Source organism: Calonectris borealis, chromosome W, assembly GCF_964195595.1.
Source record: "Calonectris borealis chromosome W, bCalBor7.hap1.2, whole genome shotgun sequence".
Classification (NCBI taxonomy): domain Eukaryota; kingdom Metazoa; phylum Chordata; class Aves; order Procellariiformes; family Procellariidae; genus Calonectris; species Calonectris borealis.
In genome coordinates, this window is record NC_134351.1 from 13611753 (window position 1) to 13630386 (window position 18634).

Sequence of the window (18634 nt, forward strand, 5' to 3'; positions counted from 1 at the left end):
AATTCCCTCAGGTACTGGATACCTCTCTCCATGGTGGTCCACTTGCCTGGGTGGCATATAACATCTTCCTTGAAGGGCTATCTTTCCTTCACGCCTGACTGGAGTCTCCTCCAGAGGCTGAGGACTTGTGCCCCTTGTCCAATCACTTTCCCAATGCCCCCTTCCCTGGCAAGGGATCCCAGCTGCTTGGCTTCCCTACCCTCTAATTCCAGGCTACTGGCCCCATTATCCCAGCATCGGAGCAGCCAGGTGACAATGTGCTCGCCTGGACGATGACTGAAGTCTTTTTGCATATCTCGCAGCTCACTCAGGGATAGGGATCGGGTGGTTACCATCTCATTTACGGGTTCTGCCTCTTCCTCCTCCTGTTGTCGTGATGGCCCTGGTTCATTTTCATCCCTTACTAAACGAGCTGATTTTCTTGTGTTTTTCTTCTAGTGTGTAGGGGTGACTTATACTGGCGCAGGTTGGTTCTCTGGTTCAGCCACAGTGAGTGTCGTTGGGGTTTGAGTAGCTGCAGTGCCTGTTGCGGGGGTTGGAGTACCCGCGGTGCTTGTCGCGGGACTTTGAGTAGCTACAGTGTCTGTTGCCGCGGTTGATCTCTGGACAGTATGCCTAAATAGTTGTTTAACCCTAAAGAAGACCTGAACCACATTCAGGAGACAGAATCATAGAATCATAGAATCATTATGTTTGGAAAAGACCTCTAAGATCATCGAGTCCAACCGTCAACCCAACACCACCATGCCCACTACACCATGTCCCTAAGCGCCTCATCTACACGTCTTTTAAATACTTCCAGAGATGGTGACTCAACCACTTCCCTGCGCAGCCTGTTCCAAGGCCTGACCGCTCTTTCAGTAAAGAAATTTTTCCTAATGTCCATGCTAAACCTCCCTTGGCGTGTCTTGAGGCCATTTCCTCTCGTCTAACCGCTAGTTACTTGGGAGAAGATACCAACACCGACCACGCTACAACCTCCTTTCAGGTAGTTCTAGAGAGCGATGAGGTCTCCCCTCAGCCTCCTCTTCTCCAGGCTAAACAACCCCAGTTCCCTCAGCCACTCCTCATAAGACTTGTGCTCCAGACCCTTCACCAGCTTCGTTGCCCTCCTCTGGACACGCTCCAGCACCTCAATGTCCTTCTTGTAGTGAGGGGCCCAAAACGGAACACAGGATTCGAGGTGCGGCCTCACCAGTGCCGAGTACAGGGGCACGATCACCTCCCTGCTCCTGCTGGCCACACTATTTCTGATACAGGCCAGGATGCCATTGGCCTTCTTGGCCACCTGGGCACACTGCCGGCTCATGTTCAGCCAGCTGTCAACCAGCACCCCCAGGTCCTTTTCCTCTGGGCAGCTTTCCAGCCACTCTTCCCCAAGCCTGTAGTGTTGCATGGGGTTGTTGTGGCCCAAGTGCAGGACCCGGCACTTGGCCTTGTTGAACCTCATACAATTGGCATCAGCCCATCGATCCAGCCTGTCCAGGTCCCTCTGCAGAGCCTTCCTGCCCTCGAGCAGATCAACACTCCCGCCCAACTTGGTGTCGCCTGCAAACTTACTGAGGGAGCACTCGATCCCCTCATCCAGATCATTGATAAAGATATTGAACAGGACCGGCCCCAAAACTGAGCCCTGGGGAACACTGCTCGTGACCGGCCGCCAACTGGATTTAACTCCGTTGACCACAACTCTCTGGGCTCGGCCGTCCAGCCAGTTTTTTAGCCAGCGAAGAGTGTACCTGTCTAAGCTGTGAGCCACCAGCTTCTCTAGGAGAATGCTGTGGGAGACAGTGTCAAAGGCTTTACTGAAGTCCAAGTAGACCACATCCACAGCCTTTCCCTCATCCACGAGGCGGGTCACCTGGTCATAGAAGGAGATCAGGTTGGTCAAGCAGGACCTGCCTTCCATGAACCCGTGCTGGCTGGGCCTGATCCCCTGGTTGTCCCGCACATGGCTTGTGAGTGCCCTCAAGACGAACCGCTCCATGATCTTCCCCGGAACTGAGGTCAGGCTGACCGGCCTGTAGTTCCCCGGATCCTCCTTCCGGCCCTACTTGTAGATGGGCGTCACATTGGCAAGCCTCCAGTCGTCCGGGACCTCCCCTGTTAACCAGGACTGCTGGTAAATGATGGAGAGTGGCTTGGCAAGCTCCTCCGCCAGCTCCCTCAGTACCCTCGGGTGGATCCCATCCGGCCCCATAGACTTGTGAGTGTCCATGTGGCGTAGCAGGTCATTAACTGCTTCCTCTTGGATTATGGGGGGTTTATCCTGCTCGTCGTCCTTGTCTTCCAGCTCAGGGGGCTGAGTACCCTGAGGATAACTGCTCTGACTATTAAAGACTGAGGCAAAGAAGGCGTTAAGTACCTCAGCCTTATCCTCGTCCTTGGTGGCAACATTCCCCCCGGCATCCAATAGAGGATGGAGATTCTCCTTGGCTCTCTTTTTGTCATTAATATACTTGTAAAAGCATTTTTTGTTGTCTCTCACGACAGTGGCCAGGTTGCGTTCTAGCTGGGCTTTTGCCTTTCTAATTTCCTCTCTGCACGACCTAACGAGATCCCTGTACTCTTCTTGAGTTGCCTGCCCCTTCTTCCAAAGGTGGTAAACTCTCCTTTTTTTCCTGAGTCCCAGCCAGAGCTCCCCGTTCAGCCAGGCCGGTCATCTTCCCCGCCCGTTCTTCTTGCGGCACATGGGGACAGCCTGCTCCTGCGCCTTTAAGACTTCCTTCTTGAAGAACGTCCAGCCTTCCTGGACCCCTTTGCCCTTAAGGACTGTCTCCCAAGGGACCCTCTCGGCCAGTGTCCTGAGCAGGCCAAAGTCCGCCCTCCGGAAGTCCATGGTAGCGGTTTTGCTGGCCCCCCTCCTTACTTCACCAAGTATCGAGAATTCTATCATTTCATGGTCGCTAAGCCCAAGCCGGCCTCTGACCACCACATCTCCCACCAGCCCTTCTCTGTTTGTGAACAGCAGGTCAAGCGAGGCATCTCCCCTAGTAGGCTCGCTTACCAGCTGCGTCAGGAAGTTATCTTCCACACACTCCAGGAACCTCCTCTACTGTTTCCTCTCTGCCGTGTGGTATTTCCAGCAGACGTCCGGAAAGTTGAAGTCCCCCACGAGAACAAGGGCTAGCGACTGGGAGACTTCTGCGAGCCTCTGGTAGAATATTTTGTCTGCCTCCTCATCCTGGCTTGGTGGTCTATAACAGACTCCCAGCAGGATATCTGCCTTGTTGGCCTTCCCCCTCATCCTTACCCACAAGCACTCGACCTCGTCATCACTACCATTGAGGTCTAGACAGTCGAAGCACTCCCTGACATACAGGGCTACTCCACCGCCTCTCCTTCCTTGCCTGTCCCTTCTGAAGAGCTTATAGCCATCCATTGCAGCACTCCAATCGTGAGACTCATCCCACCATGTTTCCGTGATGGCGACCAAGTCATAGCTACCCCGCTGCACAATGGCTTCCAGCTCCTCCTGTTTGCCGCCCATGCTGCGTGCATTGGTATAGATGCACTTGAGCTGGGCTGCCGATTTCTCCCCCGACATTGGCGTGCCGCCCCTAGGCTCTTCTCTAGTGAGCCTGGTTTTATCCCCTTCCCCCTTCGAACCTAGTTTAAAGCCCTCTCGATGAGCCCCGCCAACTCATACGCGAGAATCCTTTTCCCCCTGTGAGACAGCTGAACTCCGTCTGTCACCAGCAGGCCCGGTGCCGTGTAAACCTCCCCATGGTCAAAGAAGCCAAGATTCCGCCGATGGCACCAGCCCCTGAGCCACGTGTTGATCCGATGAGTTTTCCTGTTCCTTTCAGTGTTCCTCCCTGCCACTGAAGGGATCGAGGAAAACACTGCCTGTGCTCCCGATCCTCCCACCAATCGCCCCAGTGCCCTGAAGTCCCTTTTGATCGCTTCGGGACTTCTCTCTGCAACCTCCTCACTGCCAGCCTGTATAACTAATAGCAGGTAGTAATCGAAGGCCTGTACCAGACTAGGGAGTTTCCTAGTCATGTCCTTAACCGGGGCCCCAGGGAGGCAGCAGACTTCCCTATGGGATGGGTCTGGCCGGCATATTGGGCCCTCTGTCCCCCTCAGAAGGGAATCGCCTATGACAATTACCCTCCTTTTTCTCTTAGCAGAGGCAGTCGTAATGCGTGGGGCTGACTGACTCGCCCTAGGCAACCCCCTGGATGGGCCTTCATCTACATCCTCGTTTGTCTGGCCCTCAAGTTCCAGAGCTCCTTATCTGTTCTGTAAGGACAACATTGAGAGCCAGCCCCACAACTTTGAGATCCAATAAATCAACGTTGTGCGGAGCGACTATTAAACCAATATAATGAATGCTTATAACAATTTTTGCCTTAACACGCTTTGGTCAGATGTGTCGTTATCTCAACCCTTCATGCCTCACGTTGGGCGCCAAAAAGGACTGTTGTGGTTTAACCTGGCAGGCAGCCAAACACCACACAGCCGCTCGCTCACTCCCCCCACACACAGTGGGATGGGGGAGAGAATCGGAAAATAAAATAAAAGTAAAATTCATGGATTGAGATAAAGACAGTTTAATAGAACAGAAAAGGAAAAGGAAGGGAAAATAATAATAATAATAATAATAATAATAATAGTAGTAGTAGTAGTAGTAGTAGTAGTAGTAATAATAATAATAGTAATAGTAATAGTAATAGTAATAGTAATAATAGTAATAATGGTAGAATATACAAAATGAGTGATTCACAATGCAATTGCTCACCACCCGCCGACCGATACCCAAGCAGCGATTGCTACTTCCTGGACCACGCCTACCATTCATATACTGAGCATGACGTCATATGGTATGGAATACCCCATTGGCCAGTTGGGTTAGCTGTCGTGGCTATGCTCCCTCCCAGCTTCTTGTGTACCTGGCCGAGCATGGGAGCTGAGAAGTCCTTGAGTAGTGTAAACACTACTTATCAATAGCTAAAAACATCAGTGTGTTATCAACATTCTTCTCATACTAAATCCAAAACACAGCACTAGGAAGAAAATTAACTCTATCCCAGCCGAAACCAGGACAGTGGGTTAGTGTATAGCCCTCACCCTTCTGCAAGGTCCTGGTTCCAGCTGTCCTCTCTGACCGCCGAAATGCATTCTGAGACGTCTAACTTAGAAAGCTTTGACGTGGGCTGCTTTTCCATAAACCTTTATGTTAGGATATACTGTCTGTTTTTCTGTCCGTAATCAGTGTGCAAATGTATTGTCCTTAGTATTGCCAAACTCCAAGAATTTAAAATTCTGCCAGGCTCCCAAAATACTTATTTTTCTTAAAAAGCACATGAGGTGAAACACTACCTAGTTCTAAGTTCTTTATTTTTGATATCTGCTTTTTGAGCTTCCCAGGCAGAATTTTGGTCAGGTTTTGAAGTTAATCTCTGCAACCCTCCTGAAAGCTAAAAGTGTACTTTTTATAAATGGAACCCGTGATCTTTGTACTCTAGAGCAAAATAAGCTTGCTATTTATCTGTGTTCAGTAATCTGTGCTTATTCAGGTGTTTTATATGGATTAGAAGCTGTATTTTAAGGACTCAATTTTGAAAACATTGGCAATTTTCACTTATGATGATGTTGCATTAACATTGCAAATTCCAAAACTATAGAAGAGACGAGAACTGGAAAAAATCAAGACCTTCTTTCAGAGGTATATACCCAACTCACTATTTAATAGTATGATAACTGAAAGCTGGTAATGGCAAAATGCTTTGAATAAGGTTATAGGCATTACAAAAGACTGCAGCATATTTACAGTAAAATAAATGTTTCAAGAAGTCTATCAGATGTAAAACAGATTATGCTTTTGTTTGGAAATATACCTCCTATATCATAACCCAGCATTCATCTCTTATTTCCTTCTTGTACATGTGAAGTATCTTTGTCTATATTTTCACCATCTATTTCTTTCATCACATTTTCTGAAAGTAGATCTTTTTTAATGATATACTCAAGAACTGTCCTGGATTTTTAGATTTTTTTTTTTTTTTGGGTACCAGTCACCAGTGATGTTTACCTTTGATACATCCTCTTTTGCAACTCGAACTATTACCATGGATACAAGAATTGTAAAAAAGACTTAAGCCTTTGTGAACTTCTTCTTGAGTTCATTCCTATCTGTTATCAAAAATTCCAATAAAATCTAAATGTTTCCAGTTTTATATGATACAAGAGACAATAAACTATTTCTTTTTATTTTAAATTACAGATGGCATCTCCTCAAGATTCCAGATATGTCCAGAAAGATACATCTGACCAGAACTTTGATTACATGTTCAAACTGCTCATTATCGGCAACAGCAGTGTTGGGAAAACCTCCTTTTTGTTCCGATATGCTGATGATTCCTTTACATCTGCATTTGTAAGCACAGTTGGGATCGATTTCAAAGTAAAAACGGTTTTCAAAAATGAAAAAAGAATTAAGCTACAGATTTGGGTAAGCCAAAAATAATAATTCTATGAACTAAGCAAGCTGTAGCAGTTTGATAGATAGCATTTAAGCTACTGTAGGTTTGCATTGAATGTCATAACCTTTATATATATACACATATGGCATAGCAATTAATTCTTTCCTGCATCATTTTTCTGTCTTGTATAATAGAGTGTAGACAGTATTTTTAAGGTATTGAAGTACAGCAGAGTATATATTCTGAATTAAATTCCATTAAGAAATAACACAGGTTGACAAATACTGGTATCTGTGCAGCAAGGTATAAACAACTGTGCAATGTATAGTCTATTGAAAGTGATACACGTTATTAAAGAGTATCTTGAAATACCAGTTAGGATCTGGTTTCTTCTCACAAAAAATATAAATTCATGTAGGAACTATGATAGTGGATGCATAACAGAAGGCATAATTTTTTGCTCTGTCAGTTATCTTTGTCATCCTGATCACCTGAAACCTCTTCCTTCTTCTGCTGAGGAAGCAAACGTGTGGAAAGAGAAAGTGTAACAGCTGTGTTGCCCAAGTGTACAAAACCCCTTGTCCCTTGCCTACACCTCAGAGATGGTAGAAAGATGCCAAATATAGGAAAGTGTGATGCCAGGGAATAGGTGTTCTTTTCTGCAAACTTTCCTCAGAAAGAAAGGATAGCCAAAACTTATTTACACAGGAGCTGCTGATGCTCACATCTCCTAATTTTTGGGTGATACTCACTTAAAGGAGGGGAGGATAGCAGAACGTTTAACAATGTGGGATCTGGAATTAAAGCTTCAGGTATTTGCCATCTTCCTTGGGTGCTTGAAGATTTTGAGCAATGTTTCCTTTGTGAGATATTTGTAACAGCCTTATTAACAAAAATTTTCTTATTTTTTGTGCATGAATACAAGTCATTTAAAAATGTATTTAATGATGGGCAGCCATTAAAACTTGGGAAACCTTGGATCAAATACAACCAGGTCATCTAACATGTTTTGAACAGCAGATAAAGTGAATATGTTTTTAATATGGCACAAAGGTGATTTTCCCAGTTTCCTAGGCTATATCTCATTCACGTCTTTTTAGGTAGGCTGCAGCCCTTGATATCTCAAATCATTTGTTGTTCTGTGCCCCCTAGGAACTGGAACACAGACTCTTTGCCTCTCAACTTCTCCACATTTTTAAGCTTAGATTCTTACTATTATCATGAGTATAACAGTGCTACATACTATGTAACTGTGTCATGTGTGTGCTTTCACTGCAATATCATGCTAGTTTCATCGTAGTACTTGAATGCTGGAGGTTACATGGTAATTCACATTGACATTACTTTTTTTTTTTTATAGTGGAGCAATAAAATTGTTCTCACATTATAGTTTTCCCATTAAAAGTTCTTAAAAAGCCTTGTCATTGCCAAATGAAATCACATTGCAACAGCTCACTATTGCTGTTTGCAATTTTTAGATGGAGTATTCTGCATTGGAGCATTGTGTTGCAGTTATGCAAGCTAGAATAAATCTGTTGACTGTTGCACCCCTGGGACCTTATATAAAATCAGTTAAGTATCTCAGAAAGCTCTTCTAGTGCACAAAATCTGAAATAGAGCACTACTAACCCATCTTGTAAGCTATATCAACAGCTGTATTGTTCTTAATATGCAGTATCTGTATATGCAACACCTGTCTATATTATACTTTATCACTATTCTTTGATTATTCAAATGTCTTTCCAAAATGAATAGCACTCCTGCAATATCCATTTCTATTTCAAACTACATTTACGAAAGACCATTTATATTATATGAAATATAAAAATGAACGAATCAGAGGGAGCGTGATTTGATGTTAATTCTGAGTAGAAACATGCATGAGCTTATAACGCTTCCTTCAAAATCACTGGCAAAGTATGTGGTGACATCATGTTCTGTGGTTTAACCCTAGCCAGCAACTAAACACCACACAGCCGCTTGCTCACCCCCACCACCTCCGGTGGGATGGGGGAGATAATCGGGGGAGTAAAAGTAAGAAAACTCGTGGGCTGAGATAAGAACAGTTTAATAATTGAAATAAAGTAAAATATTAGTAGTAATAGTAATAGTAATAGTAATAGTAATAATAATGATAACACAGCAAGTGATGCACGATGCAATTGCTCACGACCCACAGACCGATGCCCAGGTAGTCCCTGAGCAGCGATTGCTGCCTCCCGGCCGACTCCCACCAGATTATATACTGAGCATGTCGTCATATGGTATGGAATACCCCATTGGCCAGTTTGGGTCAGCTTTCCTGGCTATGCCCCCTCCCACCTTCTTGTGTACCTTCTCACTGGCAGAGTATGGGAAGCTGAAAAGTCCTTGACTATGTAAAAACCACCTAGCAACAACTAAAAGTTTAGTGTGTTATCAACATTCTTCTCATACTAAATCCAAAACACAGCACTATACCAGCTACTAGGAAGAAAATTAACTCTAGCCCAGCCAAAACCAGGACAGTATCCACCCCTTATTCTATACCATCTACGTCATGCCCAGGTCTCACATTTTCCAATACATTCCAATTAATCACCACCACTTTTCGTGTCTCTTGATATATCCACACAGATATCATTCCCTCAGTCTATGGGCCATCCCTCTAAAACGTCCACTGAGTTCATTTAGTCCATGAATTTGGGCTCCATCTGTCATAACAGTCTTTCAGGGCAGGAGAGATGGTGTGTGGTGTTGGATTGTTGCATCCTGAAGCCAGTTCTGGTTCCTTTATCGCTGCGCTTGTCCGGTTCTATCATCATTGCCCTTTGCTCGGTTTCATCAAAGTACCTTCTTCATTAATCTGGGCGATTTTTACTGGAATACAATTGATATGACATATAGCAACCATAGAAGTGATGACATACAGTATTATATAGTAATTAACATCATACAATTCAGTTCACTGGCTATTTTCAGCCAAAATCAAATCCCCTTGAGGTACACACCGGACTTCCCCATACTTTCGCATTACCCACCAAGTGCACCCAGGTCCTTGAGCAAAAGCAATCCCATGAATGGGTTTTCCCTTGCCTGAGGCAGGAGTAACCCAAATTGTCTTCCCCAGCATGTTCTTTCTGTGCACTATAGGGACCTTATCCCCCTCTAAAGTACGCAGAAGTTTTGATTGGGCAGGGCCAGCTCGATTGAAAGATCCCCTGGTGTTGACTAACCAGGTGGCCTTTGCTAAATGTGTGTCCCAAAGCTTGAACATCCCACCACCCATTCCTCTCAGCGTAGTCTTTAGCAGTCCATTGTATCGTTCGATTTTCCCAGAGGCTGGTGCATGATAGGGGATGTGATATACCCACTCAATGCCATGCTCTTTGGCCCAGGTGTCCATGAGGGTGTTTTGGAAATGAGTCCCGTTGTCTGACTCAATTCTTTCTGGGGCGCCATGTCGCCATAGGACTTGCTTTTCAAGGCCCAGGATGGTGTTCCGGGCAGTGGCATGGGGCAATGGATATGTTTCCAGCCATCCGGTGGTTGCTTCCACCATGGTGAGCACATAGCCCTTGCCTTGTCGGGTTTGTGGGAGTGTGATATAATCAATCCGCCAGGCCTCCCCATATTTGTATTTCAACCATCGTCCTCCATACCAGAGAGGCTTTACTCGCTTGGCTTGCTTGATGGCAGCGCATGTTTCACATTCATGGATAACCTGTGCAATAGCGTCCATGGTCAAGTCCACCCCTCGATCATGAGCCCATCTATATGTTGCATCTCTTCCTTGATGGCCTGAGGCGTCATGGGCCCACCAAGCTATAAATAATTCACCCTTATGTTGCCAGTCCAGATCCACCTGAGCCACTTCAATCTTAGCAGCCTGGTCCACCTGCTGGTTGTTTTGATGTTCTTCAGTGGCCTGACTCTTGGGTACGTGAGCATCTACGTGACATACTTTTACTGTCAGGTTCTCTACCCGGGCAGCAATATCTTGCCACAGTGCGGCAGCCCAGATGGGTTTCCCTCTGCGCTGCCAGTTGTTCTGCTTCCACTGCTGCAACCACCCCCACAGGGCATTTGCCGCCATCCATGAGTCAGTATAGAGATAAAGTACTGGCCATTTTTCTCATTCGGCAATGTCCAAGGCCAGCTGGATGGCTTTCACCTCTGCAAACTGGCTCGATTCACCTTCTCCTTCAGCAGTTTCTGCAACTTGTCATATAGGACTCCATACAGCAGCTTTCCACCTCCGATACTTCCCTACAAGGCGACAGGACCCATCAGTGAACAGGGCATATTGCTTCTCGTTTTCTGGTAGTTTATTATACAGTGGGGCCTCTTCATCATGCGTCACCTCCTCCTCTGGGGATATTCCAAAATCTTTGCCTTCTGGCCAGTTCGTGATCACTTCCAAGATTCCTGGGCGACTGGGGTTTCATATTCGGGCCCGTTGTGTGATCAGTGCGACCCACTTACTCCACGTAGCATCGGTTGCATGATGTGTAGAGGGGACCCTCCCTTTGAACATCCAGCCCAGCACCAGCAGTCGGGGTGCCAGGAGGAGCTGTGCTTCAGTACCAACCACTTCCGAAGCAGCTCGAATCCCTTCATATGCTGCCAATATCTCCTTCTCATTTGGAGTGTAGCAGGCCTCAGATCCCCGACTCCAGAACCCTAAGGGTCGACCTCGAGTCTCCCCTGGTGCTTTCTGCTGGAGGCTCCAGGTAGGGCCATTCTCCCCGGCTGCAGTGTAGAGCACAATCTTTACATCTTGTCCTGCCTGGACTGGCCCAAGGGCTACTGCATGAACTATCTCCTGTTTAATTTTTTCAAAGGCTTGTTGTTGCTCAGGGCCCCATTTCAAATTGTTCTTCTTCCGAGTCACTTGATAGAGAGGGCTTACAATCAGGCTGTAATCTGGAATATGCATTCTCCAAAAGCCCACAACGCCTAAGAAAGCTTGTGTTTCCCTTTTGCTAGTTGGTGGGGACATGGCTGTTATTTTGTTGATCACATCCATTGGGATCTGACGACGTCCATCTTGCCATTTTATTCCTAAAAACTGGATCTCCTGTGCAGGTCCCTTGACCTTACTTTGTTTTATGGCAAAACCGGCCTTCAGAAGGATTTGGACTATTCTCTCCCCTTTCTCAAAAACTTCTTCTGCTGTGTTGCCCCACATGATGATGTCATCAATGTATTGCAGGTGTTCTGGAGCCTCACCCTGTTCCAGTGTGGTGTGGATCAGTCCATGGCAAATGGTAGGGCTGTGTTTCCACCCCTGGGGCAGTCGGTTCCAGGTGTACTGGACGCCCCTCCAAGTGAAAGCAAACTGTGGCCTGCACTCTGCCGCCAAAGGGATGGAGAAGAAGGCATTAGCGATGTCAATGGTGGCGAACCACTTGGCTGCCTTTGACTCCAGTTCGTATTGAAGTTCCAGCATGTCCGGCACGGCAGCACTCAGTGGCGGTGTGACTTCATTCAGGCCACGGTAGTCTACTGTTAGTCTCCACTGTCCATTGGGCTTTCGCAATAGCCATATGGGACTGTTAAAGCGTGAGCGAGTCTTGCTGATCACTCCTTGGCTCTCCAGTCGACGAATCAGCTTATAGATGGGAAGCAGGGAATCTTGGTTTGTGTGATATTGCCGCCGGTGCACTGTTGTGGTAGCGATTGGTACCTGTTTTTCCTCAGCCCTCAGCAACCCCACAACAGAAGGGTCCTCCGAGAGACCAGGCAAGGTGGACAGCTGTTTAATTTCCTCCATCTCCAGGGCAGCTATACCAAAAGCCCACCGGTACCCTTTTGGGTCCCTGAAATACCCTCTCCTGAGGTAATCTATGCAAGGATGCATGGAGCCTCTGGGCCAGTCACAATGGGGTGCTTCTGCCACTCATTCCCGGTTAGGCTCACTTCGGCCTCCAATACAGTTAACTCTTGGGATCCCCCTGTCACTCCAGAAATACAAATGGGTTCTGCCCCTTTATAGCCTGATGGCATCAGGGTACACTGTGCACCGGTGTCTACGAGAGCCTTCTACTCCTGTGGGTCTGATGTGCCAGGCCATCGAATCCACACAGTCCAGTAAACCCAGTTGTCCCTTTCCTCCACCTGGCCGGAGGCAGGGCCCCTCTAGTTCCGGTCATAGTACTCGTTACTCACTGCTTGTAGATGGAAATCAAAAGTCCCTTTGTTAAGATCAGAAGTAAAGTCAGCCCTTCTGCTCTGTCTGGGGAACTGCCCACTGGAGACTGGAGCAGGATTTTTCCTGGGAGAACCCCCTTTTGTGGTTGTTTTTCCTTGCAACTCACGTACCCGTGCCTCTAGGGTCAAGGTAGATTTTCCATCCGACTTCCTCATGTCCTCTCCGTGGTCACGCAGGTAAAACCACAGGGTGCCCCGGGGTGTGTATCCACTGTATCTTCTCTCTTGAGCAGAAGAACGCTGACTCCTAATGGCTGAGATACTGGTCCATACAGGTGGGGAGTAGGACATATCCTCTTTTACTTGATGGAACTCCCGAGACAGTTTCTTGGCTATCATATCCAGCAGTTTCTCCATAGACGAGACGCAGGCCAGAGGAACAGACTTTCTTCATATTGCCAGAGTTGGCCAGCCAATTCATCCACCGTTTGTTCCTCTCCATCTTTCCAGGTCAATATTGCCAATGAGTTTTGCATACGATGCTCGTGCACTCCATACAAACTGCTGCCACATGGGTCGGGTGCATTTGACTTCATTTGGATCTTTGGATAACTGCTCATTCTTCAGGTCATCATAAATCACCTCCAGCATGGCTAATTCCCTCAGGTACTGGATACCTCTCTCCATGGTGGTCCACTTGCCTGGGTGGCATATAACATCTTCCTTGAAGGGATATCTTTCCTTCACGCCTGACAGAAGTTGCCTCCAGAGGCTGAGGTCTTGTGCCCCTTGTCCAATTGCTTTGTCAATGCCCCCTTCCCTAGAAAGGGATTCCAGCTGCTTGGCTTCCTTCCCGTCTAATTCCAGGCTACTGGCCCCGTTATCCCAGCATCGGAGCAGCCAGGTGACAATTTGCTCGCCTGGACGATGACTGAAATGTTTTTGCTTATCTCGCAGCTCACTCAGGGATAGGGATCGGGTGGTTACCATCTCATTTATGGCTTCTGCCTCTTCCTCCTCCTGTTGTCGTGATGGCCCTGGTTCATCTTCATCCCTTACTAAACGAGCTGATTTTCTTGTGTATTTCTTCTTGTGTATAGGGGCGACTGATACTGGCACAGGTTGGTTCTCTTTTGCAGGGGTTGGAGTGGGTGCAGTGCCTGTCGTTTTGTCGTCAGATCCACAGACCTTCTCTTCCCCTTGAGGGTTCTGAGTGGTGTTGAACAGGGCTCGGTAGGCATGGGCCAGGCCCCAGCACATTGTAGTGATTTGTGTCTCCCTAGAATTGCTAGGGTGACAGCATGCTTTTTCTAAAAATTTTATTAGTTTTTCAGGATCCTGCACTTGTTCAGGGCTGAATTTCCAAAACGCTGGAGGTGCCCACCGTCCCAGGCATTTGCCCATGGTATCCTACACAACCTGCCACTCATAACTATCCAGCCTTGGGGCAGATGTCTGGGTGGTGTTCTTAAATTGCTTATTAACCTTAGACAAAACCGAAACAATATTCCCAAGAAATACCAGTAGAAGTATCCTAACTACCCAAGGATGTTCAACATACTGAAGAGTTATTGTAATGAAGGAGGAAACATCATAGAAGAAGGTAGCGAAGGTGCCATCCTGTATTTCCTCCACAAAAAACCTCTCAGAGGAAGAGGTATAATTGCTAATTGTCTCCATAAGGTGGTACGCGAAGTATAGTAACGGCTTCAGTACAAAACCCAAATACCAGATATTGCTCAAGGCCAGTTTTTTAATAACAAATCTCCCAGGCAAAACATCACTAATCACTGCAGGGCACAGCAGACTGCAAAAAACAACACCAATCTTTAACATGTAAAGCAAAAACAAGAGCATGGTGCAAATCAGATAAACTAATATCGAGAACAGATGAATCAATATTGTGACCGGCAACTGTTAACAGATATAAATTCCTTAGTATGCTCTAGTTAATCTCTTATTATCTCAAACCCTTTGTGCCCCACGTTGGGTGCCAAAAAGGTCTGTCGTGGTTTAACCCTAGCCAGCAACTGAACACTACACTGCCGTTCGCGTGCTCCCCCCACCTCCAGTGGGATGGGGGAGATTATCCGGGGAGTAAAAGTAAGAAAACTCGTGGGTTGAGATAAGAACAGTTTAATAATTGAAATAAAGTAAAATATTAGTAGTAACAATAATAGTAATAGTAATAGTAATAATAAAAAAAGAATATTCAAAGCAAGTGATGCACGATGTAATTGCTCACCACCCGCTGACCGATGCCCAGCCAGTTCCCAAGCAGCAGTCACTGCCCCCTGGCCAACTCCCTCCAGCTTATATACTGAGCATGATGTCATATGGTATGGAATACCCCGTTGGCCAGTTTGGGTCAGCTGTCCTGGCTATGTTCCCTCCCACCTTCTTGTGTACCTTCTCACTGGCAGAGTATGGGAAGCTGAAAAGTCCTTGACTAGCGTAAGCACTACTTAGCAACAACTAAAACATCAGTGTGTTATCAACATTCTTCTCATACTAAAACCAAAACACAGCACTATGCCAGCTACTAGGAAGAAAATTAACTCTATCCCAGCTGAAACCAGGACACGTAATAAATGATATTCAGCATATATAAAATAAAACATTCTGAAAAATCTCACAGGTTTGAATTGTCAGAAGAAGCTGGAAATAAAGTGCAACTTTAAAATGTGTTCTGAATGATGAGAACAGAACTGAATTACTTTTCCATGTACTGCAGTGAAGAAATACATGGAATGCCGCTGTTCTGCTGTCCTTGCCTGGCAGTAATATGCATAAATGTGTAAATAGTAATGCTGTTAACATCACTAAAATTCCCTAGCTAGAGACATGGTTGATCCAACATGTTTCCAGTTACGATTTTGTACAGGTTTTTTTTCGGGTAGACATTTAAACTTTGTGTTTAATAGCCATTTCAGCATGATACTTTGTGTTCAACTTGAAGCATGTTGGAGCTTGGAGCACTGATTTCCTCAGAACAAGATTTTCATATGCTTACCAGTGAAGTGTGTCAGTTTGTTTGAAAGTCAGCATGGGCACTCGAGGAATCAGAGTCAGTATTTCTTAATAAAATTCACTGTATGATTATTACAGATGAACTAGCGAGGGTTAACAGGTTGAAGTAGGTGCTGTCTTACATACTAGGATGCCCTGCAGGTCTTTTGTTTGTTTGAGGTTTTTTCTTGCTTTGAGGCAATGGTGCCTTATTCTTAGATTCAAAGAACCTGAATTGAATTGTCTTCTTTTATTGTTCAAGTCAGGGAGGATGTGGCACTCTCTAGTACTTATCATTTTTGCTTTTTCATATGGTCAGAAAGAGCCTGCTGGGAGCACTGTAAGGTTTGCTTTTTTTTCCTTCTGAGCTAAACACCTTCTTTCCACAATATTTCTTACTGGAATTGAGAGAGGTTCAGAGTTCAAGTGCTATATTCATTAGTGATAGCACATTACCTTGTCATAGGACCACCAGCTGGCCCTGAAATTTTGTTTCACAGCAAGTTATAAATGTGACAGCCCTGGTATGGACATTACAAAGACAGCATATTAACAGGTTTTTTACCTTTTAAAGGAGAGAAATCCATAAAAAAGGCATTTTACCCAAAAAGGTACTGATTTCTCAACAGAAACTATAAGAAATTTTGGAAAGGAATTTTGTCTGTATGCAGAACATAGGTGCATAGGATAAAAGTCTATGAGAGGGCTTTAGGATGCTTTACAGTGTCAAATAATAAACAGCAATACTTTTTTCCTGCATTTGGTTTGAGCTAGTAATATTAAAGAGATGGGACTGGAAGGCCATAAGATTATTTTGGTTTCAAACTTCTAGATTTCAAATTATGTCAAATAAAAAAATACATGGCTTGTCAATACCAATGCTGACAAAAATATACTCTGAAGAAAATGATTAAAAGCTCAGAGGTGCAAATCAGAAAAGAAAATTAAGTTTAACCTTATAAATCTATCACTGTATTCACTGTATAAAGCACTACATTCAGTATACCCTGCAGCTGTGACGCCATAAAGGTTTGCATTACTTTTGTAAACACTGTCGATTATTTAATAGAAATAACAGAATGCAAGAGCTTATAGAGAAAATATGGGCAAACCTGGACAGTAGAATTTGTTAGCTAACATTTGTCAAATCATTAGAATAGGAAAAAAACAGGGTGGGGGGGAAAGTGCAGATATTGATTTCTAGAAAATAGAAGATTTACAAAGACAGGTCAACATATTTGTTTAACTGAAAGTGTATCCATGCCACATCTTTAACTCCTGTTTAAAATTTACTTGATCAGAACCCTCAGTGATTTCTAACTGATTTCAGTACAAATTTTGTTTGAGGAATCAAGCATCAAGTTTTCCCTCTCTGATCTGTTTATTATACAAAAATGTTCTAACTATAAATGTTCTATACAGCAATATTTGCATAGTTTCTATCTGATTACAGCACTTTGATGCAAATATCAAATAAGAACCCTGCACTGCCTTTTGCTGCTTAGATGGCTTTTCCCTGGGACTAGCCATAGACTTCATGGACTAGATAAAATGATCACACACAAATAAAAGATATCCTCCTAGAGAAGATGGTGTGAGAGCTGCTTGTGTCAGCATATCCTTCCTAGAATTGTGTGTGACAGTTTCATTTGATACCCAAAATGTTGCTGTCTTCACATCAACTGTTTTCTATAAATTGTCATAGGACTTAAGGACCAAGTGAGGACTAGGTTTTATAAGCTGAATGAGGAAATCCAATTTCATCATTCAATAATTAAAAATATAGTAGTAGTTGTTTAAAAAATGTCAATAAACATTAGGCACCTGATTTTTTTCTCTACAAGCTCCCTAACAGTGCTCTAGAAGTAAAAAGGGGTTCAGTTAAAATGAGAATAATTTTTTGTGTGTGTCAGAGGGGTCTGTGGGAGTACCAGTATGAATGAAAATTGCCTTGATATTGGAGTCTTTAAGGGGAATCCTACAGTAAATTGCAAGTGTGGAGGCAGTGCAATATTCCAGAAATATCCTGTAACAGTGACTATAGCATGAATGCAAGAATCACTAAATACACTGGTTCAGAAGAAAGGTAATGAAAGCTGAAGCAACAAAACAGGAGTTAAGAGTAGCATGTGGAGACAGAAGATAGTGAATGTAGCAAATGTTTCATCACAGGAATTTCAGGGTCTGATTTTGCCACATCTGACTCATTTGAGTATTTTTAATTGGTATAATAGCCCCATCAAAGTTTATTTCAGGATTCCTTTCTCAGGTGCTGGTGACAGTGTGTAGTTGCTGCTTAGAATACACAGCCTTTTTAGATGAGAATAGTAAATCTAATACTGAAAAATAAATTTCCTCATCTCAGCATGAAAATGAAATGTGTATCCAGTAATATACCAGGCAGCAAGTGATTTGAAGACAGCAATATAGAAGGCTCAAAACTGCAGGGATTTGGGATTTCTCTGGATCCATCTGTACTAGTAAATTAAACATACCGAGATTGTCCTTTGGCACTGAGTCCAGCTGGCATGGAATAGCTTTTGTCCATATGTTTAAACTCTTTTAGTCTCTGAAAGAGGATGGCCACATCTAGACTTTGTATTGGTAGCGGTCTCTGGCCTATGCTAACTCCTGAACCTTGCCCAGGAACTGTTTGGCAGAGTGCTAGCAAGCCTGGGTCAAAACCGTGCCAGAAAACATGCTGACAGTTTCACAGTGTAGACAAATTCCATAGCCTAGAAATGCTCCCTGGCACAATTTAATTTGCTGTTATAGGCATAGCTTGAAAGGGCAGCAGCTCCAGCTAGCCTTGGGTTAGGCTGACCTGTCTGTGGTGATAAGCAATGCAATGTGTTCACAAATGCTGTTCTGTCAGAAGGCTCCAAAGGAACCATTCCTGGGCAAAGATGGTTAACGAGGAATGTGGTTGTGATGGCCAGAACACAAACTCTTTCTGGACCTCCCTTGTTAGCTGAAACAAGGTGAAATGCTGGGCAGCTTTTGTCATGGTTTAAGCTGCCCTTCGATAGGTGAATGTTATCCAAGCTGTGGTTGGATATTGTTAG

At 44.8% G+C, this 18634-nt stretch overlaps 1 protein-coding gene across 1 annotated transcript in view; it reads left to right on the plus strand.

Moving 5' to 3' along the window:
• Positions 1-6211: 6211 nt before the first annotated feature.
• Positions 6212-18634, plus strand: part of LOC142075112 (ras-related protein Rab-3C-like) — a 210477-nt gene continuing 198054 nt past the window's right edge. The window contains exon 1 of the mRNA XM_075136132.1: positions 6212-6457. Within this exon, the coding sequence (XP_074992233.1) occupies positions 6230-6457 (228 nt within the window). The 5' untranslated portion in view covers positions 6212-6229. The remainder of the gene's footprint in view (positions 6458-18634) is intronic.